Source organism: Chanos chanos, chromosome 14 (assembly GCF_902362185.1).
Source record: "Chanos chanos chromosome 14, fChaCha1.1, whole genome shotgun sequence".
NCBI classification, from domain to species: Eukaryota; Metazoa; Chordata; class Actinopteri; order Gonorynchiformes; family Chanidae; genus Chanos; species Chanos chanos.
The window spans coordinates 8,824,735-8,844,095 of NC_044508.1; the positions used below are offsets into that span (position 1 = coordinate 8,824,735).

At 42.7% G+C, this 19,361-nt stretch overlaps 1 protein-coding gene across 1 annotated transcript; it reads left to right on the forward strand.

The window, feature by feature from the left end:
- The first annotated feature begins 755 nt into the window (after positions 1–755).
- On the forward strand, positions 756–19,111 carry mfsd3 (major facilitator superfamily domain containing 3). The gene is made up of 7 exons (XM_030791682.1): positions 756–800; positions 1,465–1,895; positions 2,313–2,619; positions 8,862–9,009; positions 14,318–14,418; positions 16,420–16,529; positions 18,788–19,111. Exons 2-7 carry the CDS (start codon positions 1,515–1,517, stop codon positions 18,989–18,991), a joined length of 1,251 nt encoding a protein of 416 aa, XP_030647542.1. The 5' UTR covers positions 756–800; positions 1,465–1,514; the 3' UTR covers positions 18,992–19,111.
- The last annotated feature ends 250 nt before the right edge of the window (positions 19,112–19,361 follow it).

Sequence of the window (19,361 nt, forward strand, 5' to 3'; positions counted from 1 at the left end):
GAAAAAAAGAAGTACTGGGGGTATTCCAGAAAGTGGGTTTAGTGAAACCTTGGAGTTAGTTAACCCAGAGAAAGTAGTAAAGCTCCTAATAGAGGAGCCCTATGGATTTGTTTTGCTAGGAGAATGATGCCATAGGGCTCCTCCATTTCTCAGAGTTAACTGAGTTTTCACTAAACCCGCTTTCTGGAATACCCCCCTGGTGTGATGAAGATCAGGGTTCAGTGAAAAAGAAGAGAGATGGACCAGGATGAGTCTTACCTCTAACATGTGAGTGAGTGGGTATGTTTGCACATGTGTGCACTTGCGTGAGCATACACATGCACAGAAGTTGCAGTGTCAAGATTCACTTCAACCCGAAGCTAGTTTTATAATGGTATTGATGATATAAATAGTTTCAAACAAACAAACAAACAAAAACCTACAGAATGAGCTCAGCTGGTGTTTTTCTTTTCTTTGTAGTTACCCAACCTTCAGAATTGACTGTGTATTTCTTGTGTGTCGTGCAGTTCTGAATTAACTTTCGAACTAACTTTCCTACCGTTGACTTGCTTTACTTTTATTGTGCTGCATTAAGACACTGACATCGTATTCAGTGTAATATTGTGTTCATTCTATGGTGGCGCTGTTTATTGTAGCCGCCAACAAGTAGAGTCATTTATCGACCTTGAAAGGCCACGCCTTTCTCGAGTGCGGATTGGCTGACTTGAAATTTGACGTGTACTACTCGCGCGGAAGTACACAGATTGGAAAACACTGTGGGAGTGCAGCATAACCTGAAGGGCTGAAGGCGACCTTTACCTGTAAATACTTCGTTATATAAAGCAGTGTGTCAGTGACACATGGTTTCTATCAGTGCTAAAACAATATGTTTTGAGATTTATGTACCCTACAATTTAATACTGATCACCAGTCTAAGCAGTAATTAGTTCAGCTCGATAGCATATGCGAATTGCTCAGATAGCGTCGTCTCCTAATGAATGTTTTCGTAAGCTCGGTTTTGCTGCCCAGAAAGGAATCCAAAATACTATTATTCCATTTCTCTCAGTCAAGGTATAGGTCGGTGACATTGTAACGATGTGTGTGTCTTCTAACTTTATCCATAACAGAGACGTGCTAATAGGCATTTACGTTCACAAATTGTTAATGTCACGTAATGTCACTTTTTGTGTGAAATTTGTATTGCTTTGTAAAAAGCATAATGACAGTCAAAAGGGAATGCGTTAAGTTTCTGTTTAACAACCCTAAATATAACCGCGAACAGACACAAAGGTCAAGCTAATCGTTCTTAGTCCTTAAACGACATTATCTGTGTTATATGTAACCATTTACGTTTGAAGGTTTTCCCTGTTTTTACCTAATATGTGCTGTTCGTGTGTGTTATTGTGACTACTTCATAGGTTTCTCCGATGGAGCAGTTAAGACAAATTGGGTTGAATTGGTTTCTCACAACTGTTTTTCTTATAGGTTTTACCATGACATGAGGGAGCCTATAAGCCGTCCAATATCTTGGAATCATGAATGACAAACTGGTCTTCCTGGGACTTCTCTACTTCATTCAAGGGATCCCATATGGACTTCAGTCCTCATTACTCCCTGTTTACCTGCGCGGCGCTGGTCACTCTCTCACCCGCATTAGTCTAACCAAAGTCCTATACTTTCCTTGGGTTCTCAAAGTGCTTTGGGCACCCCTGGTAGATCGGACTGGCACCAAACGATGCTGGCTAGTTGGTACTGTGACTGGATTGGCACTTACATGTTTGGCCAGTGCCACTCTAGCACCTGAAACCCAGTATGTTGCTGTAGCTGGCTCTTTGTTAGCCATGAACGTTCTGGCGTCGGTGCAGGACATTGCGGTGGACGGTGCGGCCGTGCGGTTGCTACGGGGACAGGGTGAGGTGGGTCTCCAGCGTCATCATCAATAATATGTAAAGAATATTGTAAGCATCTCAAGCCAGTAGGACAGATAACAACTGTACTTTTAAAATCTCAGCTTCCATAGGTCTGATTCTAGTGAAATACAGTAACAGTTGGGAGCGTGATGTCACAAAAACACTGCAATGTGCATGGAATCATAAAAGAATAATGTACTCTTTTTTTTTTTTTTTTTTTTTTTACCCAGTACACTCCTGGGTTTTCTGTGAAATCACACACTATTGGCGTCCACATAATGTTCTGTCTTCTCTTCAATGACATCATTGGCCTGTGGTTTTATTCTCCAGGTTACGCTGGGGTCAATGGAGGCTTTCCGCTCCCAGCGTGGAGTTGTATTTCTTTCCGTTTTAAAGATAATCTGCTTCATTCTGCTATTCTAGGTGGGGCTTGGGAACACGGTTCAGGTAGTGGGCTACAAGGCCGGCTCGGTGTTCGCCGGCGGGGGCCTGCTGGCCGTCATCGACGTGGCCGGTTGGGGCTGGATGTTTACGCTGTTGGCCTGCGTTTACGGAGGGGTGGCCCTGTTTGTTTGGGGCGCGCCTGTCCTTGACGGGGAACCGTCCCGTACGCAGGGGGAAGGCAGGAAGGGGTCCCAGGACGTGGTACGCCCGTGGAAGGTGTGGCGGAAGTTGATGTCTGTCCCAGGAACGCCGTGGTTGGTGGTCTATGTGCTCACGTACAAACTCGGTAAAGACGTCCCACAAATCTGTCTCAGATTTACCCCAGGCTCTCCCACAACTCTCCTGGTTGTTTTTTTTTTTTTTGCATGCTGTAACCCTGCATTGCTCTTCCAGTTCAGGACAAACAAACTCGCTCACTTCCTCCAATGTTACAACTTCAATGAGGGATCATGAAGAGTATGTAGAATGTAGATGGTGTGTCATCTGACCTGTAGGCAGTGGGGAGCTCACAAGTAGGTAACTGTCACTGGCAACAGCTTGTTACCTTTTTAAAGTGATTAGCATGCTATTTTGCCCTTCTACCTGTCTGAACATCTTTGAGAGAGAATGAATCTTGTTCTTTGTGGTTGATTCAGTGCTAATTGTTGGGGGGGGAAAGTGCAGAGTGTCTGTAAGGCTTTTTTTTTTTTTTTAATGTAAAAGCAGAAATCCATCTGTGCTGTTGCACCGTTTGCTTTTGGAGAATGTAATCCTTTCAGAGTCACATTTTTGTTTTGTTGTCCTGTCTCCCCTAGCAACACATTTATTTTTTTTGCATTGACGTTTTCCTTTGCTTTCGATTATTATAAAAGCTTTTTAGACTTCAGGAAGCTTCATCTTCATAAGTGTACTCAAAGCTGAAGCACTGTCTTCACTTAAGTCTCATCCATACTTGCTGTTCATGTTTACTTGCATAAACAAAAATACTACTCCACCATCTTAGTTTTGATATCAGATTTAATATTTTGTTAATAATTATTCATTATTCTTCGTTTACTTAATATTATTAATATAATATTAACAACCAGCTGAGTTTATGATAATCCAAAAACACATATTTTTGGAGTATTACAGCATTTGTCACACCTCCAGTTCTTTAGTTGTTTTATGGAGTGTAATACCCTTCTTCACCACAAGGCGGCTCCATAGTCCTTTTTTTCATATATTGTGAAACTGCTGACTTAGGATGTGTTGTAGGGTGCATACACTCTGCAGACCTCTCATCAGATAGCGAGAGGCTTTGTGTGTGTGTGTGCGTGGTCTCTTCTGTCTGTGCCTAATGTGGTTACAGACAGCTTCCATCCAAAAGTCTGCAGATGTAAGCCATATAGATCTGGATATTATTTATGAATTGAACTGAACAGGTCTGAAATCTCAGTGCATTGAGTTTTATAAGGGGGGGTTAACACAGTCAGCTTATACAAACAGAATATTGGCTACACACTAATAATTGAGTTTTTATATAAACAGTAATGTTGCAGCAAATCACTCAGTTTACTTTAGGCAAAATGTCTATGTAGTGAGTTTGCATAAACAGAGTAAATTAGGTTGTAGATTTACTGGAAGAGGGCAATGAATTGTTAAGTTCATGTAAACAGGAGTGAGTCAGTTCATGTGAATCTGTAGCGGAGACACAGGATGTGGCTTGTATGAGCAGAGTGTGAATTATTGAGCTTAAGATGGACAGATGATGATTCAGTGAGTTGACGTTGACAGAATGTGGTGTTTGGTAGCAGAAGGGGATTATATAAGGATTATTGTCTTTCTCAGTCTGTGCTGTTTTCATCAGAACTGAGATGGAAAATATGCAACAACAGCGTGTGTGTGTGTGTTTGTGGGGCTGCACACGGGCGTGTGTGTTTGGATTTATGTAGGTATGCGTCTGCTTGTCTGTATATTAGTCTGCTCTTTCTTTGTGTTTGTGAGACGTTATCTGTAAATGTTTGTGTGTACACAGGAGTGTCTGTGTGTGTGTATATCTATGTGTGTGTCTGTGTCTGTGTATGCATGTGCACATACTAGAGGGAGAGAGAAAGAATTAAAATTCAGACAAGGCATAGTAATCCCAGAAGAAAAGTACCAGTTTAGCAGCAGGCCGTCGGTGGTATGTTTTGCCGTGTGCTTTAAATGTGCGTGAGTAAGGTTGTTTATTTAAGGGTGAGAGCAGCCTCCGCTCCTGTGTCTTAATTAAGACGTCGAGTTGAGCAAAAGCCGCCTCTCGGTCGCCGTAAGAGCGGAGTGGAACTCACGACAGGCGGAGGCAGAAAAGCGTGATGTCCCGACCAGGACCGGGGAGGGAGGGCGACGGGTATTAAAGAGAACAGGAGAGGGGACGGGCGGAGAAGGGAGCTGGGGTAGAATTCTTTCTGGAGCGTTAGGGGGCGGAGCTGAAAGGGGGCAGCCAGACGATGTCCCTGGGAAATGTCCAGGTGGAGACGGGGCATCAGTGCGTGCATGTGCATGTGTGTGTGTGTGTGTGTGTGTGTGTGTGTGTGTGAGCGAGTGTGTGTGTGCGTGTGCTTGTGGAGGGGGTGTTGGTGTGAGTGGGGTTAAAGAGGGGAGCGTGCTTGTGTGTTTGTATTGGGGGGGTGAGGGGGGGATGGGGAGGGGTTTGATATGGCAGGGGCTTGTCTCTGCCTCTCACACTCTCTCTGGTTCTTTCTGTCTGCCTCTCTGTGTGTGTGTGTGTGTGTGTGTCTGCCCATCCAGGCCCCCTCTACCCCACCCCCTACCATGCACAGCAGGACCCAGAGAGTGGGTAAGGGGGGGGGGTCACAGAACACAGGCAAGAGAAGCATAATTTCCAGAGGGAACATAGAGGACTGCAGGGAGGCCAAAAGGAGGATGAATTAATGAACAGATACCACATGGTGTTGAGAGAGAGGGAGAGTATGCTTTGGCAATATTGTTATTGAAACAGTCATGCCAATAAAGCCCTTCAGTTGAGAGAGTGTAAAGGGTGGGGTTGGCAAGGGGGGGGGGGGTCACAGGGCACATGATAATGGGAAAGAGGCATTCCAAGGGGAAATAGTGATGCACAGGAATGGACAGACTGTAAAAGAAGGAGAGGAAAAAAAAAAAGGAGAGGGTAAAAGTGATCTAGTCCGAAGTGTCCCTGAAGCGTTTCTTTGGTGAAATGTGATTGCTGTACAGTTACACAGACAGTTTCTGAATCACCGCAAAAATTGTAAGCTTGTGTCATGTGTCCACTTACATTTGGTAAAAAAAAAAAAAGTCTCTAAAAACGTTCTTTTCGAAGTCTCATCAAATTTTCTCTAGATTTACAAACAAGTGATTGTTGAGTAGTTGATAATGTAATGGATGACAGTACCATTTTCTTCTTACTAATCTGTCATTCCCAGTGGAAAAGGTCATAATCTAGTTGTAAGTGGTGGTAGTTGTAATAGATGGCTTAGACTGTTGGCACAAGGGATATTTTACACAGATGCACACACACACACACCAGCACAGTGACCTACATGCAGAGGGTGGGGTGTGACTTCTCTACATGTAAAGTAGCTTAGGCACTTTCCCATGTCATTGACCCTGGGGCAGGAGGAGCAAGAGACCTACCACAATACAGGTTTTTTTTTTTTTTTTTTACTGAGTTTGTTCACATGGGTTAACTTTTCACACACTCACTTCACTGCCACCTCTGTGTTCTCTGTGTGTGTTTTGTGTGTTTGTTAGGGTGGTGCGTGTTGTGTCAGAGTGTTAGGTTCGCTTATACTAATCCCTTAGGGTGTGTGTTTGTGTGTCTGTGTGTGTGTGTACGAAGAGTTGCTTTTAAATGTCCTCTTTGACCCTCTGGCTTTGTACTGTTGCTTAGGCTACTCGATTAGTGTACCCGTTGACCTCTGTGGTCCCTTCATACGTAGCTCATCTTGAGTCTTAGTCCTTCCTCCTCATTTTCACTCTTTCTCAGTTTCAGCTCTGTTTAAGGGGTTGTTTTAGAGACCTGGTTTTGTTTATGGATAGCATTTCCACATTGTTGATGTCACTAAAATGAAATGAATGGCTACACAAATAAGACATTTTTTTTTTCCTTGTTCCCTCTCTCTTCTTTCAAATTCAGTGCTCTTTATAGAGATTGGAGCAAATGGCCATCATTGTTAAAGCAGGACAAAGTTGATCAGTGGTTGTAATTATGTTGCATGACAGGGGGTGTCCTCTTTTAACTGAACCAGTTGTCACTGCCATGTTCATACCGATTATTTACATTAACAGCAACAAAAAAATCAATTTTAGAATTGTTCATACTCAAATCTCAAGAGCCTTTGCCTGCAAAACTAAAGTGTACCATGGATATGTTTGGTGGCACAGAGCAAGAATGGCCTGCAAGGCTATAGAATCCCGAGTTTCATCAATTCTAGGTCTATGTAACGGTGTGAACGACTGGCAAAGCCACCGAAGCATAATTCAGTTCTCTTTTAATTAGGGTTATAGCTGTGAAGTGTACGAACTGTTTTGAGCACTCTTGTGAATGGTGTCTTGTCATGTTGTCTAATCCTGTTTAAGCATCTCTCTCTCTCTCTCTCTCTCTCTCTCTCTCTCTCTCTCTCTCTCTCTCTGACTCTAGCTCTTTCTTCCCCTCTTCTCCCTCCCCTCTGGTGTGCTTTTTGTGGATGTTTAATGAAATCCCAAATGAAATGGACAATCGTTGCTTAGAGATTATTTATAGAAGTGAATAATCAGCTTTGCTGTTTGTTTGTTTTTCAGTCCTCCCCTTTAAGAAATAATTAGTTTTGAAGAATTGCAGCAGAAAAAAAAAAAAAAACATAACACTGAATGAATCCACTGAAGATGTTCTACACATTTTATATTTAAAATGCAGCAATAGCAGCAAATTACTGACAAAATTACTGCTAGAATCTTTGGTCTGTAGTGAATCCAGTACCCACTGCTTAGTGACCATGCTGTATCAAATACTGTAGAGTAATGACACTTTTGAAAATGATCTCTCACAGCATCATATTTTTAAAAAGAAAAAATGACACACTTGGTTTCAGACAATACGAATTGCACCATATTTTAGAGCAGCAGTCCAAAGTTCTGTGGTAGCGTTAGCAAACAAAATGTTTCTCGATAGTTATGTAGACTGAATTATTTTACATCGTTTAAAGTAGGAACTTCTGAATTAAAAGAACCATACACGCTGAGTGAAAATGGTGGAGTTTAATCAGTCTGATACCCATCACGTCACACTACTTTAGCCAAATAACTTTATTTTATTTTCGCCTGAAACAAGCAAAAAGAGCTGTTAATTCCGCATCACTTTTAAATGGCTCGAATGCTGAACAGAAACGTCAGGGGATCTTCTAGAGTAAGTGAAAATTCTTTGATCTGGTAACAAAAGGACAGTGTGAGAGACTAGGCCTTGCTGTTTCAGACCGTCTGGTTTTGAGGTTGAGAAAGTTGCTGAATTCTGAATGCTGTACTCATGTTTTCTGTACTTTTGCCGACTTTCCGTCGACTCTTACGTTAGCGATGCTGTCACAACCAATCAGAACCGAAAGAAAGCGGTTTCAAAGTGATCAGGGCGCTTTCACACCGGGGTATTTTTTTTGTCAAGATATGTCTGATAAGTCGTTTTGATTTGATTTTCTGTTTTGGTTTGGTTTTTATTTTGTCTGCCTGGAACCCTGAATGAGTTGTTTGCGTACGATGGCGGTCTCTAAGCTGTCAGTCAGTTCGCTCTGTCTTCTTGTCGTGCCGAAGTCAGACGCCATAAATAATGACAATCGTGCTAAATAATACACACAGCGTCGGTCTGTGGAGCTTTCTCTCCTTCACTCACTCCCATGCAGCGTCGAAGGACTGTTTGTCTCTCTTCCACTCGTCTGAGAGCTGTATGATGTCAGTATTATCTGTGACAGTCTCTGTTTTGATATTTAGTTTGAACTAAAGTAACAACACTTTTAGAGAAAGACAAGGAAAGACCTTGTTGCTGCCTAGTTCCTATGTACCGAAGGTGTCAATAATTGCCCTTTTCTGTCATTTTAAATCAATAATTACTTCACATATATAGAGAGCAACAATGTTTCTGTTCATAATTGGTGTGAGATTTACCTTGACTTCTGGAGAAGTTTTAGTTAAAGGCGAATTTTCCACAGAATTGAGATAATGTTGTACTTAGATGACTGAAAAGACTCCAAGAGAAATTAAGGTTTTAAACATTGCTTTTTTTATTTGATATGGATGTTCCTACGATACTTGTACTGCAGTACTTCCCAGTTCTGCTCCTGGAGGCCCACAACGCTGTACAGTTTTGGTCTGTCCCTGTTCTGAAACACCTTCGGCAGATAATCAAGAGGCTGTAGAGCTGAATCAGGTTTGTTAGAGCAGGCCTTCCAGAGCAAGACTGGGAACTACTTAAGAACATCTTAACAAATGGTAACCAAACTGAGATCTCTCTCTCTCTCTCTCTCTCTCTCTCTCTCTCTCTCTCTCTCTCTCTCTCTCTCTCTCTCTCTCTCACACACACTGTAGGTGAGCAGGGTGCAATCACTATGTTTCCCCTTTTCCTTCTGGACCATCATATGACTGCACGGGAATTGGGTATATGGAATGGTATGGTTGCCATGGCGTTTTCCATCTGTGGTTCCTCAATTGGAGGCTTCCTCCTCTCCCATTACAGGTAGTCATCATATTTTCAACATTCATATTGACATTTAAGTGAACTAATTAATAGCCACTTAGTTAGCATGGCACTTAGGATATGTCGTCACTATATCTCTCTTGACTGTATTGACAGATTTCCTCTCTCTCACTCTCTCTCTCTCTCTCTCTCTCAATAATAGAAATTGTGCCTGTGTATGTGGTAGCAGTGACCACCAGTCTTTGTCGGGGCTAAGCTGGTTTCTCCATGGGTGGGGTGTAGGATTACATAGTGAAAACATTAATTTTTCAGATTAAGGACCAGATTTACGTAAACACACTCATGGCCATCAGAATCAAATAACTGTTTCATATATAAGTCGCCTTTTTTTTTCATTATCATGTGATGATTATTGACAACACTATTATGGGTGACAACAAATTTGAGACCATTGCTATGGTGATTAAATTTAAACAGGCAATGTAAGGTGTAGAAAACAGGTCCTTTAACAATAGGTGAAGTGAACTCATCAAAGGAGAGGATGTTCACAAATTCTAGACAAATATCTGAAATCTTCACCGAGAGGCACTTGAATATTTTGGTTTTGTTTGGTTCACCTCAAACTTCCAATTGTAGCACAGAACGTCCTCATAATCAGTTATTTTAATCAGATGTAAGCACAGGTGGGTCCACCTGCTTGGCATTTCTGCCTGACGCACCTCTGATGGTGCCATTGCGCCAGCTGCAGGGTCATCAGCCAGAAGCCACCCTTCACCGATGTTTTGCTCCCTTAATCCCAGAACATCTCGAGGTGGTGGAGCAGTGGCAGGGACGTCTCCCTACTGCCCCCTGCAGCCAATCCTAGGATCCTTGCTTTCCCCAAGCCTTGTCCTTTCCTTGGAGCCAGAGCCAGAAGCTCCCTTGTTCTGCCTCCTCCACCTGGTCTATGACAGCCTTCCTCAGCTTGGAGCCTGTGATCCTGAGAGACTTCAGGAACCACTGGGTGGATGTTCCAGTGTAGCCTCTGCAACCAGCTTCCACTGGATAGGTGAACACCCTCCACCCTGCTTGTGAGCATGCAGCTGCCAGCTCTGTGTACTTTTCCTTCTTTCTCTCGAAGGCAGCATCCATTCCCTCTTCCCATGCCGCAGTCAGTTTGGCCATAATGACTATCCTAGTAGCGGTGGACCAGAGCATGATATCTGGCCATAGGGAGGTTGTGGTGATCACTTGTAGGAATTTCAACTAGCAGTTGAGGTCAGTTCACGTGTTCCACTCGTCTCTGAGTGACAGGAGGGACCACTCCCTCATGCTGCTGCTCTGAGCCTCACCCCCTCGCCTGACAAACTGGATCAGCTGCTGTGATGTTATCGGGCTGGCCTTGTTTGCTTCCAGCCTGGGTGCCTCCAGGATTTCGGCTAGCTTACACAGGACCCGGTTGTGGTGCCACACGTACCGGCCCTGCGTCAATGCTGCCTTGCAGCCAGAAAGTGTGTGCTGCAAGCTAGGATTCTGGGTGTTGCAGAGTTGGCAGGTCTCTTCTGAGCCGTACCAGAGGGTACAGGTTCTGGGGCCTGTCAGAGTATTGTACGTGGCCCTGATGAGGTAGCTCAGCCTTGCTTGGGACATTCTCCACATATCCGCTTACGTAACAGCCCTGTTGATCACAGCCTCCCAGGTTGTTCAGCTCCCTTGTTGCTGTTGGCTCACAGCTCTGACTTTATAGCTCTCCTCCTCCATCTTCACAACTTCAGATATCACAAAGTCTTTCTCTTCCTTCTTTGTGGCTTTGGATCACATCTTGGGTACTGTTCCCCATCCAAAACCGGCCCTGCCTGGCTGCAGCAATTCAGCAATCTCCTGGTGTTTCAGTCGACTGATGGCCTGGACTGCCGTCTGCATCGCGTTCCACTTGCATCCTGCGCGAACTTGGGATTTGGTGTTTTGGACAGACAGGTCAGGGGCCACATCACACATTGGTATAAGGTGAACTGGTAACACCAGACTTTGAGTTTCCCTGGTAGGAAGCTTTGGTTGATCTTTCTCAGACCGTTTGAAAGTTGGGATGTGACGGAGGCAGCCATGTGCTTGTCGGACAGGTTGGCCATGTAAAGCCTTCCAAGGCTTTACACAGGTTGGCCCACCAAAAGCATCGGCTGAGAAGGAGATGTTGTCATTCCGGACTCCTTACTGGATTGTGAGACTGTGGGACTTGGCTGGTTTTATTTTCATCCAGGCCCATGTTAGCAGCTCTTCAAGAATTTTCAGGAGTCTGGAGGTGCATGCTGCTGTCTGAAGGAGGGTGGTGACATCACCCATGTAGCTCTGTAGGACTGCGAATCACTGACCTGACTGGGATCTAACTCCTCGGACCATCTGTCTTCCACCAGTTAGGATGATCTCAAATGCCACTGTGAAAAGGATGGGAGAGATGGAACAACCCATTGCTATCGCTTTCTCCAGCTGGTGCCAACCAGATGAGATCTCCTGGGTTGTACAGCAGACATGGAAGTTGTAAATGCGTAAGCATTTGCAAGATCCAACCAAATTAAGTGGAGATCTGATTTGCTTCGCTCGGCTGTCTGGATTTGTAAGAGAAAGTTACTTCCATATCGGTTTAAGGGACAGTCATTTAAATATCTTTAAGCTGAAAACCTTTATGATATCTGATGGGTGCCATACAAGTACCTGGTAGCACACATCGATAACCACTGATGCCATATAAACTTATATATGGGAATGGGAAGTTGTTTCCCGGAAAAGTCAATAAGGAGAGGAACACAGTAATATAAGGGAAACAATGGAGCTTTACTCACTGGTGGTAGAATAGTTGTTAAATTTCATTGAAATCAGTAGAGGTTTCAGCTTTCAGTGCTGTGTTACATCCCTAGAATGTCTCTGCTTGGGTTCTGGAATCGAACTTGACTGAACACTGTTCTGTTCTCCATTTACATGCTCCAGAGCTTCTTGTATGACATGAGGGTCTTTTATTTTATTCTCATACCCTTAGATAATAACTAAATTGTAAACTGCAATCAAATGCCATATGTAACCTTTAGAAACCAAAGCTGAAGGTGTTAGGTATCAAAGTGTTAAGCAGGATTACCGTAGAAATCCTTTGGCAGCAGAAATCCTAATTGGTCTTATTTCATACATTTTACCAAGTTTTAAGGGGCAAACGTCTCACAGTAATTGAACCTCGCTGGCAAAGATAAAATATTTTACCTCCTATTTGACGTTTAGCTCTTTTAAGCAAGTGGTTTGTGTTACATCCTGCAATTAGACATTAAAATGCATGTGGTACTCTTTAGAAACCATTGCCTGTGTTGGATAACACAACACACCTGCTTTGTATCATGTTATTGATGTAACCCTTAGGCAAAGATGACGCAGTGTAACTTATAAATAACCTAAAAATACCACCCTTTGACTTCTGAGAACTATAGAATATCCAGCTACCGTTTAGTTTGTGGTTGACTTTTAGTGTTTGTGACCAGTGAGGCAGTTTACACCTGTTGTGCCTACTTTGAAGCTTCATATATGATTTAATTACCTACTAACCTCTTCTGAGTTTTTTTTTTTTCTCTTTTCTCCGCTCAGTGGGAGAAAATGGTATCGGCAAAATTATTTTAAGTGTGAAGACAGCCTCTCTTCAGATCATAAAGTCAATCTCTCTCTCTCTCTCTCTCTCTCTCTCTCTCTCTCTCAAAGCCACTCTGAGTGAAATGTGGAAGAATGTTGACTTTCACACACAGGGGTGTGTTCACTCGACACTGCAAGCATTCAGTTTGGCTTCCCACAGATCTGGTTTCCTGCCTGTTGTCCGTCCCAAGCCACTAAAAGCTCATTTGGACGCTTATCCGGGTCCTATCTGAAACGCTCGACTGGCCAAAAACTGACCCGTCCACACACACACATCAGCAACAGCAATCTGAGAGCGCAAATCTAATCTTGGGTTGTGCCTGTATCTTACCAACTTCTCCTTCTCTCTCTCTCTCTCTCTCTCTCGCTTCCCCTTACGTTCTCACTCTGTCTCTCTCTGTTTCTTTTTCATTCTATTTCCCGCTCTTTGCTGAGTTAACTCTGCCTCCTCATCGTTTATAATGAGCGATAGAATGGTAAAACTGGTGAGAGAAAGAGAAAAGCAGGGAAATATGAAACAGTGTCATTGAGTAGATGAGGGGAGGAAAGAGACGGAGGAAAGAAAGAGTGGAGTTAGCATGTGAATGAGTGCGGATTGGTTTTCCTGCATATGGAAAGGAGGTTGCCGGCAGTGTAGATGCTGACGAGGGAGAATAAAGACTGAGACTGGACCATCACATATCACAGCATCATGTCTCAAAAGGACCAGTTTAGGTCATATTCATGTCTCTGATTTGTGGTGTCGTATCTGCGGTAGAACCATTTGGTTACATGTTGTCAGTTGCCAGACATATAACGTGCCCTAGACTTTTTTTTTTTGCATTTCCCACTTATTTACCATGTATTTACCGTCTAATGGTTTCTGAATTTCTATAATTATTGAGTATGTACTTGTATTGTCATATATGACAGCTAGATCAATGTAGGTAATATAAACACGAATGTTCAAGCATGAAATTCAGTGAGTCCGCACTGAGGGTATGGTGGCCTCACTTGTCCAAAAAAGTTAGATTGAGTTCAGTTGTGAATTGAGATTGATTCAGTTTACAAAGTCTGAGGTCTGAAGTTTCGACGACCAGCGTAGACAATCCTTTTGCCCCCTCCCATTGGGCAGACTTCCCACTGGAGGGTGGGTGAGGCCTGTTTGATTGACAGGGTCCTCTAGGTGCTCTGATTGACAGTGGGGTAATCCTGGGGAGATAATGACTGTGTGTTTGTGTGTGTGTGTGGGTGCGTACGCCTGTGTCTGATGGTCATTAATTAGCTTCAGCCTAATCAGCCAAAGCGCCTGGGGATCTTGTCAGCTTATTGATTATCTGGTGAACCATACACGCCGAGGGGGGGCTCTCCACACCTAACAGGGAATCAATTAGAGTGTCTGGGGACGTCCTCTGAGTGCGTTTACTGTGAAGTATCTGTTTTTGTTTACCTGTTATCTGTGACCTTTGTCATTTTTGTCTCTCTGGTCTGAGGCTGGTTGTCTGATATCTAAACATGTCAGTTTTTTGTCCCGTAACATTGGATGATGCTTGACGGTATGTGTGTGTGTGTGTGTGTGTGTGTTTTGTGAGGTTTTTTTTTTTTTTTTTCAAATTCAAGCCTTACATTTATAGTTTTTCTCAGGAGCCCTTCAGTGATTTACAGATATAAAAACTAGAACTGAATGGCACATCTTGGGAAACATTCTGTCTGTTTGTCTCTGCAGTATCGGTACGCTGATGAGACGCGTGTTTGTCATGAGAACGGTTAGTATGGTTTTCCAGAGTTCCCTGCTGACTGTCCTAGAGCCTTCTCCCCTAATGAAAGGTGAGAACACACACACACACACACACACAGCTCCTTTAAGACCATAGCACAGTGTAATCATCATTGGCCTCATTTGTGTTATGTTGTGGTCTGAGCATCACAGACTGTGTAAGGTCCTATTGTTTTGAAGCACATGACTTATTTTGTTTCCTTTCCTATGGTTTCTTGTTCACCTCTACTTTTTCACAATTGGAAAGGGGGATGTTGGCTTGTGTCCACACATCCTTCTACTTTAACCTGTTCGGTGGCAGAAAAGGTAGTTGCTGTTTAAACCACACATACAATCAGAACAACTGAATGATGCAGCGATTAACTGGAAAAATAATTAAAATGGATAAAGCCAACTGTTTGCATATGCATCTGTTACTTTTAAGCATTGTGTTTTTCAAGGTATTGTATCTTTACGTAAAGGTCATTCGCACCTATTTGACCGCTGACCTTTCCTCTCTTGTATGATGGAAAATTTTTGGAAAAAAAAAAAGATTTTTTTTTTTTTTTTGCTCTCCCTGTTTAAGGGAGAAAAATGTACCAGATATAGTCAAGCAAAATTCTACATGAACAAGTGAGAGCAGTCTACTCAAGTGCATCCTCTGTTCTGTTCGGTTATGGAAATATGTCTTGTTTTGGTTGTGAGGCAAATGTTTCATTTCTTTTTTTCTTTTCTTTCTTTTATTTTTCCTTAGAATCTTCTCACTGTTCACTTTGATAAATGAAAAATCTCATCCTAACTCCCTCAACGATGCTTTGAATGTTTATTTAATGAAAATGAATAGTGAAAAATAGAAAGAAAGAAAAAAAAAATCCTTCGTGTTTTACTTTGTGGCATTTTTTTTTTCTTCTTTGGCATTTCATTCTTCTACAAACCCCCTGAAGTCGCGTCTTTTTTTGAGTTTGGAGTTGTTCATGTCTGCTAGTGGCCCGTTTGTCGAATTTCTCTCTCATCTCACGTCGCTGAAATGGAACAAAGCTACCATTCTCTGCACCTCAGACACACGGCACACACGCGCAGACACTCACACACACGCACATATACGCATACACAGGCAAATAAATTTCTGCTGATTTTTTTTTTTTTTTTTCGGTCAATATTGCATGAGGTTCCCTGCTTCCAAAGAGACAATTTCCATGTCTGTGGTTGCTGGGGAGGTAATGGAGGGCTCCTGTTAGGCAGAAGGAATCATTTCCCAGTGAATTATTCAGCGAGATTCGGCGCTGGAAATATGCTGCCACTTGGTAACAAGGGCTGAGCAGAGAGAAAAAAAAAAAAAACAGTGCTTCACTCTTAGAACGAGACAAAGTACGCCCTCCTGGAACTTCGCTTTGCCTTTGTTTATCTTCTCGCCGTATTAGCTGTTAGGAGCGTCTTCAGATGCTCGTCTATAGGTATGACTCTGGTTGATTTTTGGCGTTGGACGAGCGGAATTCAAACGCGCCATGCTGTACGTTCTTTTTTTTAGGTCCCCAGTGTGTCCTGTGCAGCAGGAAACCTCTGCTGACAACAACACAAACCAAACAAACAAACAGAAAAACCCTGAAGAAATAGAAAATTGGCAGAGTGTGTCATGACATGGAGGTGATTCAGCTAAAAACTGCAAAAGCAGGATGAGTCTTGCGGTTCCGTATACGCTATAAAAGTCATTGTCCTGACATGGTGCACATGATTGCACAGAAAAGTAAGTTAGGTGCGTAACCATCAAATGTTTTTATTTTTCCCTTTGTGCGTGCATATTCATTTGAATCACCTCTGTGTTGTGACAGTAAAACACATACCGTCTGTTGTTCTTTATGCAGCTAAGTTGTGATGTGGTGTAACACAGTTAAGAACAGGACGCTGGATGAAAGGCAGAACATGTAGGTTGAGCACTATAACTGCAGCGGGACAGGTGCCTCTGTCCGGGCAATAAAAAGAAAAGTTCTTTTTTTTCTTTTTTGTTATCCATTGTTTTATTTATCCTTGGTTAATGTGATTCTGGTGTTTGTTTATTTGTTTGTTTTTTTAAGGTATGGCAGTGTTCAGTCTGAGTGCTCAGCATTTTCTTGCTGGGCTCATCACTACGCTTACCTTTACCACCATGATGAACTGCACACAGAAGGCTGAAGAAAGCATACAGGTAACTCCTCAGCTAAACACACACACACACACACACACACACACACTGTCTTTTTGCCCTAACTGCTATTACAAACCACAGAAGAGAGAGCATAAAACTAAGAGTCCTTTCCTGAACATAGTAACACCTGACATGACCAATGTCTCACCCATGTTACCTCAACATGTACTGTACACTCATCTGTCACCTGAACATAGTTATGTTCGGGCTCCGTTCACCTGCACAGAAGGAAGTAGGATCTCTCACACTTAAAGACCAGGAAACTGTCTGGTTTGACCACAAATGAGGGAAGCAATTTCAGAGGGAAGAATGCAGTGGCAAAACTGACTGTGAAAGTGTTTTGAAAACAATCAGCAAACGAATTTAGATCATGCCAGTTTGATGAGATCCTCAGAAAATTGTCACCTACCTTTCCCCTCCTCACAAAATACAAAAACTTCACAGCATAGACCAGACTCACTCACAAATCTGTCAAAATGCTTCTGTTACCTGGGCACTAGGGACTGAACATGTAAATTAGCTACCTAACTAAGTCTGGCACTGCAGAGCACACACACACACGCACCTATCTCTCTCTTTCTCTCTCTCCCTCTGCTCTGACAAATTGAATATTGAAAAACAGTTGTTATTTCACTAAAGCACAATGAAAACCTGTCAGTTGTATCCAAAATATTGAAATAGGTGATTGAAGTTTTCTTAAGCTGTGTCATTACTGTTCAAAAACCAAACCTGATATTATTAACATAACAACAGGAATGTCTCTGCTGCTTTGGTGTCAAATTATTTGTTGTTGTTGTTGTTGTTGTTGTTGTTGTTTCTATAAAACAGCTGAAGTTCCGCTGAATTTAAGAATAACAATTCCTTGATTGGTGGTTATATAATGCCATGAAATGGAGAGCTGAAACCTGGACAACAGAAGGAATAGTTTCACTCCTCAGCACACAGCCCTGTTCCCCTCTGTCCTTCCTCTAACTGACCAGTGCAAAGCTCCAGTCAGCTGTTGCTTTGTGTGCTTGATCTACCGGTCCCTAGTTTCTCTCTCTCTCTCTCTCTGTCTCTCTCTCTCCTGTTGCCTTTTCTCTCTTTCTTTTTTGTGTTGTTCGTCTTTCACATAACTGCTTTTGTCCCATTAAAACTGGGGCAACGCTACCCGGAGGTGTTCGTTCACAGCGCTTCCAACATCACTCAATCAATTCAAAAGGTGCTGAATTAGTACTGAGAGAGAGAGAGAGAGAGAGAGGGGAAAAAAGGAGAGAATAATGAGACAAAACAAGGATGTGGTCCTTAGTACTTTGTATCTTTATGATTATAAAAATCGCTTTTACAAAATTCTTGATATTACTTTTTAATAATTGTATTAATCAAGTAAGTGACATTAACCTTGAGGTTAATTTAAAACACTCCTATGTCATTGCGTAGTGTGGCTCCATGGGGTTGTCTATGTGATTTTTAAAGGTTGTATCCAGTGACAGAGAACTGATACTATGAGTGTTTGTTGAAGGCCCTGAGGGAAGAAAGGGAATACCTTAAACAAGTTTGCCGGAATAAAAGTACTGCACTTAACTTCAGTCGCAAGAGCCTCTAGAGAAACCTACCTCTGGTTTCTTTTTCTCCCTCAGCTTTAACCCTGGCTTTAAGAGAAATCACATGGTGGCATCTGGCCACCATACAGTTAGTTTTGAAATATATTCGTTTTATACGATAAGCCTGCAACTTTTTTTTTTCTCTCTCTCTCTCTTTATGTCCACAGAATGTCAGCGCAGTTTTGCAGACAGTCATTGGAAAGCACAGTGTGCCACCAGCACATATTTAATTGCTTTAGACACAGCCCTGTATTGCTTGTTTGTCCAGACACCTTTATGTAACTCAGGACTGTCTGTAAAGGAAGGTACCTGGTACCATGGTGATCACTGTGGACGTGACCAGTGCTGAGCAAATCGTTCTTTTTTTTCTTTCTTTCTTACTTCCTTTCCTTTCCTGGCCTCCTGAAGGTCAGCCAATCACAGATGTCTAGTTTATGTGACCTGATAATTTACTTATAATCTTTCCCCCGTTTTTCAGGTGAGATTGGTGATCACTGATCAGCTGTTTTGAAAAATCTCAACCTCAGGCTAATCTCAAAACTCCACTCTAAGGCTCATTCTGACTGATTTAGGGTTCTTTACATGAAATGAATCTTTGATGTATTTTTGTTTTAAACTGTCGGAATTGGAGGATGTTAACTGCCAATGTGTCCTGCCTTTTGTTGTTTTCTACAGGCGACTCACTACAGTTTCTTGGCCACGCTGGAGGTTTTGGGCAAGCTAAGCTTCAGCACTTTAGCGGGAGGCATGGTGGACTCAGTGGGCTTCCCTGTCTCCTTCCTCCTCTTCCTCTTCCTCACTTCCAGTAGCGCACTCCATGTGTGGAGAGCTACAGAGATTGGTGTGCTAAAGGACCAGCTGAAGGAACAGCCACAGTGAAGAGCTTGGCTACCTCTGTCTGTGTCTTGTGGAGATGGAAGTATGTATAAGTGTGTGCAAGTGTGTGTGTGTCTGTGTGTGTTAACGTGCTCAAAGAACAGTTGCAATTAACAGCTTCTCTCTCTCCCCCTCTCGTCTGTGTGTGTGTGTATGCGTGTGAGAGAGAGAGAGAGAGTGAGAGTGTAACATCAGCACATCCAAGCCTATGACAACCATACACTTAAAACTACCAGCAACAGCAAAGAGTAAAGCTATAAAACCACTTAGGAAAAACATATTAGCAAGTCACACAGTGCTATGACATCACAAAACATTATACACGAATGACCCGTACTACCTCTTAATGGTACCCACACCACAAGATCTGCTA